The 11711-nt window shown below is 43.1% G+C and overlaps 6 protein-coding genes across 7 annotated transcripts; 4 read left to right on the top strand and 2 right to left on the bottom strand.

Moving 5' to 3' along the window:
* Window positions 1–95: 95 nt before the first annotated feature.
* On the bottom strand, window positions 96–3277 carry LOC117571902 (uncharacterized). Of its 2 annotated transcripts, XM_034254374.2 has the most exons (8): window positions 2407–3275; window positions 1798–2324; window positions 1585–1733; window positions 1157–1519; window positions 964–1065; window positions 821–903; window positions 608–754; window positions 98–549 (listed from the first exon to the last, which is right to left on the bottom strand). In XM_034254374.2, exons 1-8 carry the CDS (start codon window positions 2519–2521, stop codon window positions 419–421), a joined length of 1617 nt encoding a protein of 538 aa, XP_034110265.1. In that variant the 5' UTR covers window positions 2522–3275; the 3' UTR covers window positions 98–418. The 2 variants fall into 2 exon arrangements, with proteins under 2 accessions (XP_034110266.1, XP_034110265.1); XM_034254375.2 differs by lacking the exon at window positions 1157–1519 and having other exon boundaries at window positions 96–549; window positions 2407–3277.
* Window positions 3249–5248, top strand: LOC117571900 (uncharacterized). Its single transcript, XM_034254372.2, has 2 exons — window positions 3249–4014; window positions 4077–5248. Exons 1-2 carry the CDS (start codon window positions 3414–3416, stop codon window positions 5240–5242), a joined length of 1767 nt encoding a protein of 588 aa, XP_034110263.2. The 5' UTR covers window positions 3249–3413; the 3' UTR covers window positions 5243–5248.
* Window positions 5243–6876, bottom strand: LOC117571905 (uncharacterized). Its single transcript, XM_034254382.2, has 2 exons — window positions 5666–6876; window positions 5243–5606 (listed from the first exon to the last, which is right to left on the bottom strand). Exons 1-2 carry the CDS (start codon window positions 6741–6743, stop codon window positions 5383–5385), a joined length of 1302 nt encoding a protein of 433 aa, XP_034110273.1. The 5' UTR covers window positions 6744–6876; the 3' UTR covers window positions 5243–5382.
* Window positions 6877–7486: 610 nt separating this feature from the next.
* Window positions 7487–8902, top strand: LOC117570391 (actin-related protein 6). The gene has a single exon (XM_034252005.2). The coding sequence runs from the start codon at window positions 7602–7604 to the stop codon at window positions 8790–8792; it is 1191 nt and encodes a 396-aa protein (XP_034107896.1). The 5' UTR covers window positions 7487–7601; the 3' UTR covers window positions 8793–8902.
* A 75-nt stretch (window positions 8903–8977) lies between these two features.
* On the top strand, window positions 8978–10150 carry LOC117570392 (hydroxysteroid dehydrogenase-like protein 2). The gene is made up of 4 exons (XM_034252006.2): window positions 8978–9097; window positions 9152–9315; window positions 9392–9605; window positions 9661–10150. Exons 1-4 carry the CDS (start codon window positions 9084–9086, stop codon window positions 10127–10129), a joined length of 861 nt encoding a protein of 286 aa, XP_034107897.1. The 5' UTR covers window positions 8978–9083; the 3' UTR covers window positions 10130–10150.
* Window positions 10151–10246: 96 nt separating this feature from the next.
* Window positions 10247–11479, top strand: LOC117571069 (hydroxysteroid dehydrogenase-like protein 2). Its single transcript, XM_034253039.2, has 4 exons — window positions 10247–10353; window positions 10411–10574; window positions 10658–10871; window positions 10929–11479. Exons 1-4 carry the CDS (start codon window positions 10340–10342, stop codon window positions 11395–11397), a joined length of 861 nt encoding a protein of 286 aa, XP_034108930.1. The 5' UTR covers window positions 10247–10339; the 3' UTR covers window positions 11398–11479.
* The last annotated feature ends 232 nt before the right edge of the window (window positions 11480–11711 follow it).

Here is an 11711-nt window from a genome sequence, read left to right as displayed (position 1 = left end):
CAAATTTCAGTATCTACGGCAGTAGCAACCACACGAAAAGTATTTGTTTACAAAAACAACTCGTGCGTTATAATTTAAATTAATTTTAGCGCCATAAGCCATTGTTCAGTTGCCATACAAAGGCTTAAGCGTAGATATAATTTATTATCGGCAATTCAATTGTCGCACTAGAATACAAAGCTACTTAGTAATAGTATACGATCTAATCTGCCAAACTTGCAGAAATTCTCATAAATCAAATTCATCTAAAACTTGCAGTATATCGCATAATCCAATTCATCTAATTGTTGCAAATGAGGTTAGAGTTCTTCAGATTCCATTTGAAAATCCTCTCGTTATGTAATTGTCCATCAATTGAACAACGATTGCCGTGAAACATTTCCAATAAATATATATGTATGTACAATCCTATGTTTGATTAATTATTTAAATAGTGGCCCATGTAAGATAAATCGTCATCTTGATCGCAATCGTTTTGACGCACTGCCACTGCTGTTTCCACAAGATAATAAAAGCATTTGAATTTTTCTCGCTCCTCACGAGTTAGAGCTGAAAGATAAGAGATGATTGTATTCACCGCCATATTAATGACTTTAAATATGCACACCTGGTCGTGGAGGAGTCTGCGGTTGTTGTATGCTTTCAGTCATTATTGAGGTTTGTTCCTGCTGCACACTTGGAACATCAGCTTCGTCGGCAGTGGTCATAACGGTTGCCTCGGCACCCAATATATGATCTAACAAATTCTGATTGCCTGTAGATCATTCCGTAAATCAGTATCAAATATGGGAGACAAAATCAATTCATTTATGAATGTTACCTTCAGTCTTTGTTATTTGATTGGATACACTGGTATTGGCACTCTTCTTAGTGGTTGTCACTTCTTCAGTAGTGAAAACGGTCCTGATTAAAAAAAAACAACAATGTAAAAGCAATCATTCAATCTTGTTCGTTGCAACTTACTTGATGACACTTTGCCAATCATCCGAGGTCTCGAAACGTACTTCTTCTTCGCTGCCCTGTTCGCAGGATTCATAATCCTGTGCGCTATCTTCGCCCTCAGATCTGTGGATAATGAAATAATACATTAAGTGAAAATGTCAACAAAATTTGGCGTATTAATAGTTGATATGCTAAAGTCGCTGCATAAATCTACCTAAGCATTTGAAAATCTTGCTTTTCTGATTTCTGTTCTTGCACATCTTCGTTTTGAACATTCAGTCTAAGAACTTTCTCTGGGATAATCGCCTCATTCTTCTCTTCGCTCAGTCGCTTGCGCCCGCCTTTCTTGAGTCTTTCTTTTTCTAAGTCTATCGATGGGTTAACCGATTCACTAGCTTCATTTAGGAAGCTACTACTACTGCAGCTGCTGTTGGCGATTGAACTACAGCTCTGGCTCACATCCTCGACACCGGACTTGCGCAATTTAAAGCTTTGTATCTTTTCGATAATGGTGGCTCGCAGCGAGGCGTGTAGCTGTTGAAATTTTAGCGGATTGTTGGCAATTGCTTGTTGCCAACTTCGAAAGTAAGGAGTGGTGTTACAGTCTACAGTCTTATCAACTAGAAGCGGTGTGGACATTACCTATAAATGACGCTCTCATCGTACTCTGGCTCCATTTTCATCATTTGGCCACCCGGTGTGCGCACATACTGATCAAAATTTGTCAGCACATTGGCGATGCCCTCGTGCATTTCGGCTGCACTATGAACCTCCTCGGTAGCTCCTACAATCTGCAAGGCAAGCACAACACGATTAATATAATGTACCATTTAAATGAGAATTTGAATCGCTCACCACTTCAGAAGCAGGACTGCCTGTTATAGGATTGGGTGTGCCTCCACTTGGCATGCTAATGGTCCCTGAGGTATTGGGACTAATCTTCTTGCCGCGCCTCGAGATTGTAAAGTGCAAGGGATCGTTGCCTTCGCGTCGTATCATTTCGGGCAAAATTCGTCGTCGCGCATTGATGAACCAATTGCAGACCTGCAACACTGTCAGATTCGCCTCTTGGGACAGCGAAAACTTCTCAGCATCACTGGGATACGCATTGTAACGATGTTCATAGAGCCAACGCTTTAAGATCTTCACCGAATGCTTGGGTAGATTGCCGCGACGCTTACGCAGTGACCCGTTGATGTCGATCTGAGAATCCACGAGCATGTCATGATAGTTTTGTATCTCGTGCCCTGCCTGTTCAGAGTCGTGATCCTCCTCGACAATCTCATCGGCGGATAGCGTGCCCAGCACTCCCATTCCATCGTGTTGCAAATGGTCCTGTTCATTGCTCGACTCGGAATTGTATCGTTCACGTGCTGCCACAGCTAAAAAAATAAATTACAGTATATACATACATATATTAAATAAATAATAGCATATATATGCTCACATTACAATATGTCGTACCTTCACTTTCTAGAAGATTCGCTTGTACATCCGCCTCGCGCATCATGTCCTGTATATTTTGACGCACTTGGCGATCCAGCACCAAATCAACCTCATGCTGCTCCGGCGATATCATTTTTTCGTTCAACTCGAAAACAACAATAAAAAATATAGGTAAAGGAGCACGGTTGACTTGCAACTTCTTGAGCAGTTTCTCCTTTCACCCGAAACGAAACGAAAATTCAAAAAGCAGTTGAAAATATGACTGAAGTATATATTTTTTCTATTCCAAATAATCGTGTTCACAGCACAAGCTTTGAGATTTGACTAACTTTCACTGCATGAGATTTTTTTCCGGTGACACCAAAGTTCTAGCGCAGCCTCCTATTGCACATTATTTCCTTTTTTTGAAATTTGTCGCCCTACGAAATGGCTCGTTTTTAATAATCGAGTATGTTTTCTGTATGTGTGTGTGATGTTATCGTTTATCGAGAACTTGTGGTATAAGACATTGCAAGACGTGACAGTATAACATGTCAAATTGACATTGCGAAGAAGAAATTTTGACAAATAGCTTAATACGCGCGCAGATTTCACACAAATGTAAACACTCTTGTCACTCCAACTGTTTTTCTCTTTTGCATTTAAATTTAAATTGCATATTTAGTTGGCTTCTAACCTCTGCGAGGTATGAAGCTGTACTTCGTTTTGTTTTCTGCACAGCGTTTTTACGCGTTACTTATTCCTAATGACGATCTTGATATCCAAATGTGCGCATTTAGCGACAACGCTGACACAGTTTCACTTTGTATTTTCAATAAATGACACTGCTATTACAGTTTTAATCACTATTACAATTAGCAATGTTTTGTTTTGCTGCAATTTTAATTATGCATCTCTTTTGGCATTGGTTGTACACACTGAAATGAGCTGAAATTTGCGTTTGCAACCAACTTTGCGCGAGACAAAAACTGCGCACAGCCAACTTCGCGTACAACAAAAAATGGTAAACAAAACATTTGTAAACAATGAATGACAGCAGTGAAACGGAATATGTGCTTGATGAACAGCTGTTGTCCAATATGAAATGCAGCGAAGATGACGAACGAATGGAGGAAGAAGATATGGATCTTAAAGTTTCCATCAATGACCCTGAACTGTTTGCTGATCCGCTGCAGGAAACAAATTCAGCCTCCGCCAACTTTCCATGGTTGTTTAAAGATGAAGATATTATGTTGTTGTGTGATGAGGTGACGCTTCAACCTGCAAAAAGTCGTGGCAAGCGTGGACGAGCAGCAAGCACAAGTGGCACTTACATTTCCAGCAATGGGCAAACCTGGTGTCTGGAGCGTGAAGCACAACCAAACACAGAGGAGCTACCGTTAGCCAAGCAACAAGCGTGTGGCAAAGGACCCGTGAGATCCGCTACAAATGCAGTTGAGGCATGGATGCTACTGTTTGACGACGATATGTTGCGCATGCTGCAACGCATTGTCAATGAGCAGATACGTAAAAGACGCAACCGAAATGATGCTCAACGACTCACAGATCTCACAGAGCTGCGTTCCTGGTTGGGTCTAAACTATCTTTGTGGCGTCTTCCGCAATGCACAGTACAGTGGACCTCTTGGTATAGTTCTCATATTGGCGTTTATATGTCAGTCAGAATGCTAACTCATATTCCTCCTGCAGAAGAGCTCTGGACACTGGAACTGGGCAATGCTATATTTAGGGCAACCATGTCGCTGGCACGCTTTGTCTTCATAACCGAGATGCTCAGCAATCAGCCGGATGATGGCCAACGACTGTGGCAAAAATTTCTCATCAACAGTCGCTCCTACTACGGTGCCAGCGCTTGGCTCTGTGTGGATGAAGTGCCTGCCTTAGTTGACACCCGCTTGATGATCTGCTGCGATGCCAAGACACAGTACATGACCAATGCGTTGCTTGTGCAGCAACCTACCACACCCAGTAAAGAGCTAGTGCAGCTTATCTGTGATTACAAGACAACGGGACGTAATATTACACTTGGATCATATTATGCCACAGCGAGACATTGCGACCTACTGCTGCAGTACAATTTAAGTAGCATCTGCAGACTGTCACCAGTTGCTGGTGAATATCCAAAAAACTGGACAGAGGGAACGCTGCGAAGCGGCTCCAAGCGATTGTCACAGCGCTGCGACGTTGCGCTACTTAGCTGTGGCTTGCCCAGACAACTGGATGCCTTTCAAATCGAACAGCACACATCAACGGTGTGCTCGCAGTTCTATGAACTTGCCACGCGCTATAGCACAGAGTTTTCGTTGCCCAAGCGCCAGGCGGAGGAACGGCAGCTGCATCCCTTGCTACAACTGTTGCATCTGCTGCTCAATATTGCTGCTATGAATGCTTGGATCCTGCTGCGTCTGTCGCCAAAGGGCAATGCGCATATCGAACAGCGCGACTTCCAGCGCCAATTGGGACTCTTTCTCACTCAGCAGCGTTTGCAGCACCGACTGCATCGTCGCACGACGTCTACATCGCTGGTAATGCGACTACAAATCTGCGAGATTCTTGGACAATCCAATCAGCGCCTGCTGAGCGAAGCAACTGGCGATGCAACGCAGCGTCAAGGCGTCGGCGTCATCAGCTTGACCCGTGCCATGCTGCCCGAGGATGTCACGTTGGTCAGTCGCCATGGTGAGAAGCATCGTCGTTGCAAACCGTGTGCGCGGAACAAGCGTGAAACGAAAGCCCGTACACGTTGCCAGCAATGTCAAGCGCATCGTTGTGGCAATCATCTTATCTCTCGCTGCTACGATTGCATGGGTTTGCAAGAATCTCAGCTGCCCGAGAGCAATAAGAAAGAGCAGTAGTTGATTATCGGGTGCTGAATGACCAACTGAGAGTGGCTGCACAACATTTATTTGGAAAGTGGTAAGAGTTTGCTACAACGAATCCACAGATGGATTCAACAACTACAACTACAACGAAATTGGGCAACAAAAAGCGCCACTTAAAATTTGTACTGAAACGATTTGGGCTTATACTTGTTGGCCACAATTCCATTGCTGTTGTGGTTGCTGTGGCTGTTGCTGCTCGCCTTGCCCGTCTCAAAGGGATCCGAGCTGTCGAGGAACAGACTGAGGAACTGCTCGTTTTGCTCTTCTTTCAATGGCATCTCTAGTTCGCTGCACGACTTGACAATCTCAGCGCATGCGCGCAAGTCCTTGCGATCATCTAAAACAAACAAAATATCAATAAATAAATGCAATTATTGAAATAATTTAAGTTCATACATTGATAGCCAAAGAGTCTGCGTAAGCTGAGAGAGCAAGCCTCGCGTTGATTGTGCTCTAGGAATACTTCAATCAAACGATGGACTGCATCCACATTGTGATGACCCAGAAATGAGTCACATAATCCATCTGCCCGGCGAGCCACCAAACTTTGCAGATCGGGAAAGCTCTCAAAGAGTTCTTCGGCATACTTTTGATCACTGAACCAACTGCTAATGAAGCACTGCTTCCACACACATCCCACCACAAAGATGTCGTTGTGCTCCCGGTGTATGGCGCGTGCCACCTCCGTCAGCGAGATCAAGACAGCCTCCGACTTCTGAGCCAAAGTGTCCTCGGCAATTGAGCGAAAAGCGCAACGCATCGAGCGCCTTCCCTCGTCGTTTTTTAAGGCAGCAGAGTAGCCACGATGCAGCGTCATAAGGGCGACATCGGCGTTGCCATTCTGCCATAAAGCCAGGGCCTTGAATGGCGCCAAATCCGAGTAAGTGATGGAAAAGGGATGCTTCAATTGTCGGCATGTTTCGGCCAGCGAGTCCAGCTGCTGCATGCGACCCATATTGCTCAAATACTTGAGACAGGCGATGAACACCTCGTTGCAGGGCAAGAGATGCCAGCGCACACACTGACGGATTAGGTATAGGAAATCCACTTTATTCTTGATCTCCAGCGTGGCTAGTAGTAGATTGTCCAACTGTGGCTGCGACAGCGAACGTATGTCCAACCCCAGTTGCGGAGAACGCAACTGCTTCAAATCATTCATCATTCCCTTTGACATTAAGCCAACGTTCTGGCCAAAGCTATTTTTCTTTGTCTTCGTCTCCTCGGCAACGGGCGATTGTTTGGCCATAAGATTGTCATGCAACTCCTCCCACTTTTGTGTCTTGCGATTCACGAGCTCATCGGTGAAGGAATCAATGGCATCCAGTTGTTGTTGAGTGGACGTCTTTCGTCGCTGTGAAGTTCCTCCTGGCCAGAGCAACGCACTGAGGTAGTTCTGGAAGCGTTGCAATCCCTTAGGCGAGCCTGGAGCCACTGTCGTTGTGCCGTTGCTAGTTAGGCGCGTCAACATGGCCATCTCTGTTGGAATCAGCAGCCCAATGCACGTCCAATTCTACCTCTCGAACGGGTCATCAGCATTCGATAGTGTTGATAAATGTACAGGGAAAGAAAAAACAAATACAACAATTATATAACTGAAAGTTGTGTGTGTAACCGTTTGCTCATTTGGTTCTGTTAACTTAATCGGGGGTGCTATTATTTATTAATGACAGCAGTTGAAATACATTTATCGCTTTACCTATGATTGATAATAAGCAGGTAAATGTAATGAATTTAAACTATTTCTTTAAGTATGGCAAAAATTTCCAATTTTTTATAAATATATTAAGAGACTATTTCACTGATAACAGTTATCATTTAAACAGACAATTGTTATCGAATGTGAATAACATATAACCGTTTATTGCTGTTGCCTCAATAAATGATTGATTTCGTATTAATAAATTGCTATTACTTATTGGAGAATTCAAAATATAGAACCTTATTTGAATTTTAAGTTATATATGGATGTACTGATAACAGCTTACATTTAAATAACAGCCTGCTATTGATAACATAGGCTTTGTTAAGTATTGCTATCTCAAACTATTAAATAATACCAATAATTCAACTGGGAATTTTATTTACATTTATCGTTTGTTTGAGCATATGATTAGTGCATAGCATATAGTGCGTATTTATATATTTGAATTAAATTCTTAAATTCTAATCTAAATTTCTAGTTAGCTACTGCATTGCTGAGGACAGTTAACATTCAAACAATCAACGGTTATCGACAATCGATAGAATGCAATGCGTCGCCTATCAAAAACAGCTGTTATTGGCAAAGCATTTGCGCCGCTGGACGAGATAAAACTCCACATAAACAAATCAAATGTCTGTTGTGGTGCTAGATAATGGTGCGTACACAGCGAAAGTGGGTCTCGCTACGCAGGACGAGCCCCAAGTGGTGCCCAATTGTATCATGAAAGCGAAGAGCGAGCGACGTCGCGCATTTGTGGGCAATCAAATTGACGAGTGCCGAGATACATCAGCGCTGTATTACATCCTGGCGTTCCAGCGTGGCTATCTGCTAAATTGGGATACACAGAAGACCGTGTGGGATTATATATTCAGCAAAGAGGGTATCGGATGTACGCTGGAGAATCGCAACATTGTCATCACTGAACCACAGATGAATTTCCAAAGCGTCCAGGAGGCAATGCTTGAAATGCTATTCGAGGAGTATCGTGTGGCGGGCATGTACAAAACCACAGCTGCCGATTTGGCCGCTTTCAACTATGTGGCGGATAGCGAAGAACGGACCACAATGCAATCGCTCAACTGTATCATAATCGACGTGGGATACAGCTTCACGCATATTGTGCCCTTTGTGCTAGGTCGACGAGTACTGGAGGGCATTAGGCGTATTGATGTCGGTGGCAAGGCGTTGACTAACCATCTAAAGGAGCTCATCTCATATCGCCATCTCAACGTTATGGATGAGAGTCATGTGGTCAATCAAATCAAGGAGGATGTTTGTTTTGTCGCTGAGGATTTTAAGGATATGATGAGTGTGCATCACAATGAGGCGAAGCGGCAACAAGTTGCTGTTGAATATGTACTACCCGACTTCACCACTGTGAAGCGTGGCTACATACGTGTGCCTGGCCAGCCACGAGACGACGAGGAGCAACAGCAATTGGTTCCGCTGTGCAATGAACGCTTCACTGTGCCCGAAGTGCTCTTCAATCCCTCAGACATTGGCATCTCACAAGTGGGCATACCAGAGGCCGTGGCTGACTCCCTTAAAGCGTGTCCGTGGGAAGCGCATCGCGAACTCTTGCTCAACATTCTTATTGTCGGTGGCAGTTCTCAGTTTCCCGGCTTCCTGCCGCGCCTCAAGCGTGATCTGCGCGCCCTTGTGCCCGACGATCTGGAGGTGTCACTCATTTGTCCCGAGGATCCGGTGAGATACGCTTGGTATGGCGGTCGAGAAGTGGCCACCAGTCCAAATTTCCAAGAATTTATTTACAAGAACGAAGATTACGAGGAGTTTGGAGTTCATGGACTGCAGCAGCGTTAATTATATATTGGAAGCATATTATTAGTATTATAAGTTGTATTTGTATAGCCCATAAATTGTTTGAATGTCCCAGCAATTAAGATAAATAAGAAACACTTTGATAAACTTAAGCGAACAGCAATTCGGGCGGATTCCATTGTATTTCAGTGCTGGAAAATGCATCGTCGAATATTGGTAGTGATGCAAATGCTGTTGCTAAATAACAACAATTATTGCAACAAGTGTGTAAACTCACATCCCTAGTGCTAATGTTCAGATGTTATTGAGAAGACTGTCGGCGAAGTGACAACAATGGAGAACACCGGGTAAGGGCTCGTAGATAAACTGAATAAACTTGGTAAATAATTTGATATTTGCAGCAAGTTACGGGGTAAGACTATTTTTATAACTGGTGCATCCCGAGGCATAGGCAAAGCAATCGCTCTAAAAGCAGCTCGCGATGGTGCAAATGTTGTGATTGCGGCCAAAACAGCTGAACCACATCCAAAACTGCCGGGCACAATCTATACTGTCGCCGCGGAAAGTAGGTATTGCATTAAACATACTTATTTTAATTGGAGTTTGCACTTTACTTGTTTGTTATCTCCCTTATCATATAGTCGAAGAAGCTGGCGGCAAAGCGTTGCCTTGCATTGTTGATGTTCGCGATGAGCAACAGATTCGAAAGGCCGTTGAAGCTGCAATCGATAAATTTGGAGGCATCGATATTGTGATCAATAATGCGAGCGCGATTTCAAAAACTCAAACTTTGCAAACCGATATGAAGCGTTATGATCTCATGCATAATATCAACACAAGGGGCACTTTCTTGGTGTATGTACATATTTCTATTTTCTGTTATTTATTTAAGTCTATTTGCTAATTACAGCTCCAAGGTTTGTTTACCATATCTACTGAAGAGTGACAATCCACACATTTTGACCATGTCGCCACCACTGAATATGACAGCTGAGCATTTTTCTATACATACGGCATATACTATTGCCAAATATGGCATGTCCATGTGTGTGCTGGGCATGGCTGAAGAGTTTCGTCCTCAGGGAGTTGCTGTGAATGCTCTTTGGCCTCGAAGCACCATTCACACTGCAGCAGTTGATATGCTCTATGGCTCAAAAGGTGCATTACATTCTCGTAAGCCAGAAGTGATGGCCGATGCAGCATACGCTATACTGTGCCGCGATGCAAGGCAATGCACCGGAAATTTCTTTATTGATGAGGACGTTTTATTAGACGCTGGAGTCAAGGATCTTGCCAAGTATGCTTGTCACCCTGAAAATGTTCACAAATTGAAAACGGCTATATTCATGGACGTTAATTGTGCAGCATCAAAATTGTAAATAAAGTTTCTACTAAATAAATGTTTGGCGGCTTTAGTGCTCCAAAATGCAGTTACTATTACAGTTCGATGACAGCGTTTAATCGTTGGTGAATAACAGTTGATAGAGATGGTTGCTCAAACGATTGCAACAAGTGTGCTAACTCACATCTCTAGTGCTAATGTTCAGTTGTTATTGAGTGTGAAGAAGGCTGGCAATCAAGTAGTCACAATGAAGAACACTGGGTAAAAGACTAGTATGAATAAACTTAAATAAATTAATAATATTGTTTTTATTGTCAGCAAGTTGCAAGGAAAAACCCTTTTTATAACGGGTGCATCTCGTGGCATTGGCAAGGCGATTGCATTGAAGGCAGCTCGCGATGGTGCAAATGTTGTGATTGCGGCCAAAACAGCTGAGCCTCATCCCAAGCTACCTGGCACAATCTATACGGCCGCCGAGGAAAGTTAGTACTGCACTTTGGATTGATTGAATTTTGAACTTTGATAGTGTATTGGGTTCATTGCTTATCTTGACTTTTATTTTCAGTCGAAAAGGCCGGAGGCAAAGCGTTGCCCTGCATTGTGGATGTTCGCGATGAGAAGCAGGTGCAACAGGCGGTTGAAGCTGCTGTGGCCAAATTTGGCGGTATCGATATTGTGATCAACAATGCGAGCGCCATTTCGCTAACACCGACACTGGACACGGAAATGAAGCGCTATGATCTGATGCAAAATATCAACACAAGGGGCACATTCTTGGTGTAAGTGTTATCTCAACTCATTGAATTAATCATTCAATGCTTATCAATACTCCACAGATCGAAAACCTGTTTACCATATCTGCTCAAGAGCGATAATCCTCACATTCTAAACTTATCACCACCGTTGAACATGAAGCCGCATTGGTTTTCCAACCATACAGCCTATACCATAGCTAAATACGGCATGTCCATGTGTGTGCTTGGCATGGCTGAGGAATTCCGTGCTCAGGGTGTTGCAGTGAATGCTCTGTGGCCCAGGACAACTGTTCACACTGCGGCAGTTGATATGCTCTCTGGTCCGGAGGGATCTTTACATTCTCGTAAACCGGAGGTGATGGCAGATGCAGCATATGCTATAATATGCCGAGATGCTAGAGACTACACGGGGAACTTCTTTATCGATGACGAGGTTTTATTGGACGTTGGTGTAAGGGACTTTAGCAAATACGCTTGTTATCCGGAGAATATGCACAATTTGCAGTTGGATATATTTTTGGATGACGCAGGTCCATTTGCAAAGCTGTAACTTTTTGTTGATGCATTTTCTTGTTTTGTAATCGTTTTTATATTGTTGATTTTAAATAAAGCATTTGTGCAAATATTTTAAATTCAACTACAAAGCTGGCGCCAACAGGAATATCGATATTGCAGATAAAATAGTGTCGATTAGTAAAACGAACCACTCTCGTTTGAACTAGTTCAGACAGGACTGTTGATATTTTTCAAAATAAAATATCGCATTGAGAATATTTCGATGTTTTTTATTGGCGATATTGTCGTTTATATAAAACCCAACTGAACTAATGATAGATAGCCGAATTTTAAAAATGGAATAATATT

The sequence above is a fragment of the Drosophila albomicans genome, chromosome 3 (genome assembly GCF_009650485.2).
Source record: "Drosophila albomicans strain 15112-1751.03 chromosome 3, ASM965048v2, whole genome shotgun sequence".
Classification (NCBI taxonomy): Eukaryota; Metazoa; Arthropoda; class Insecta; order Diptera; family Drosophilidae; genus Drosophila; species Drosophila albomicans.
Note: the sequence above shows the minus strand (reverse complement) of the source record. Positions and strands in the feature narration are given on the sequence as shown.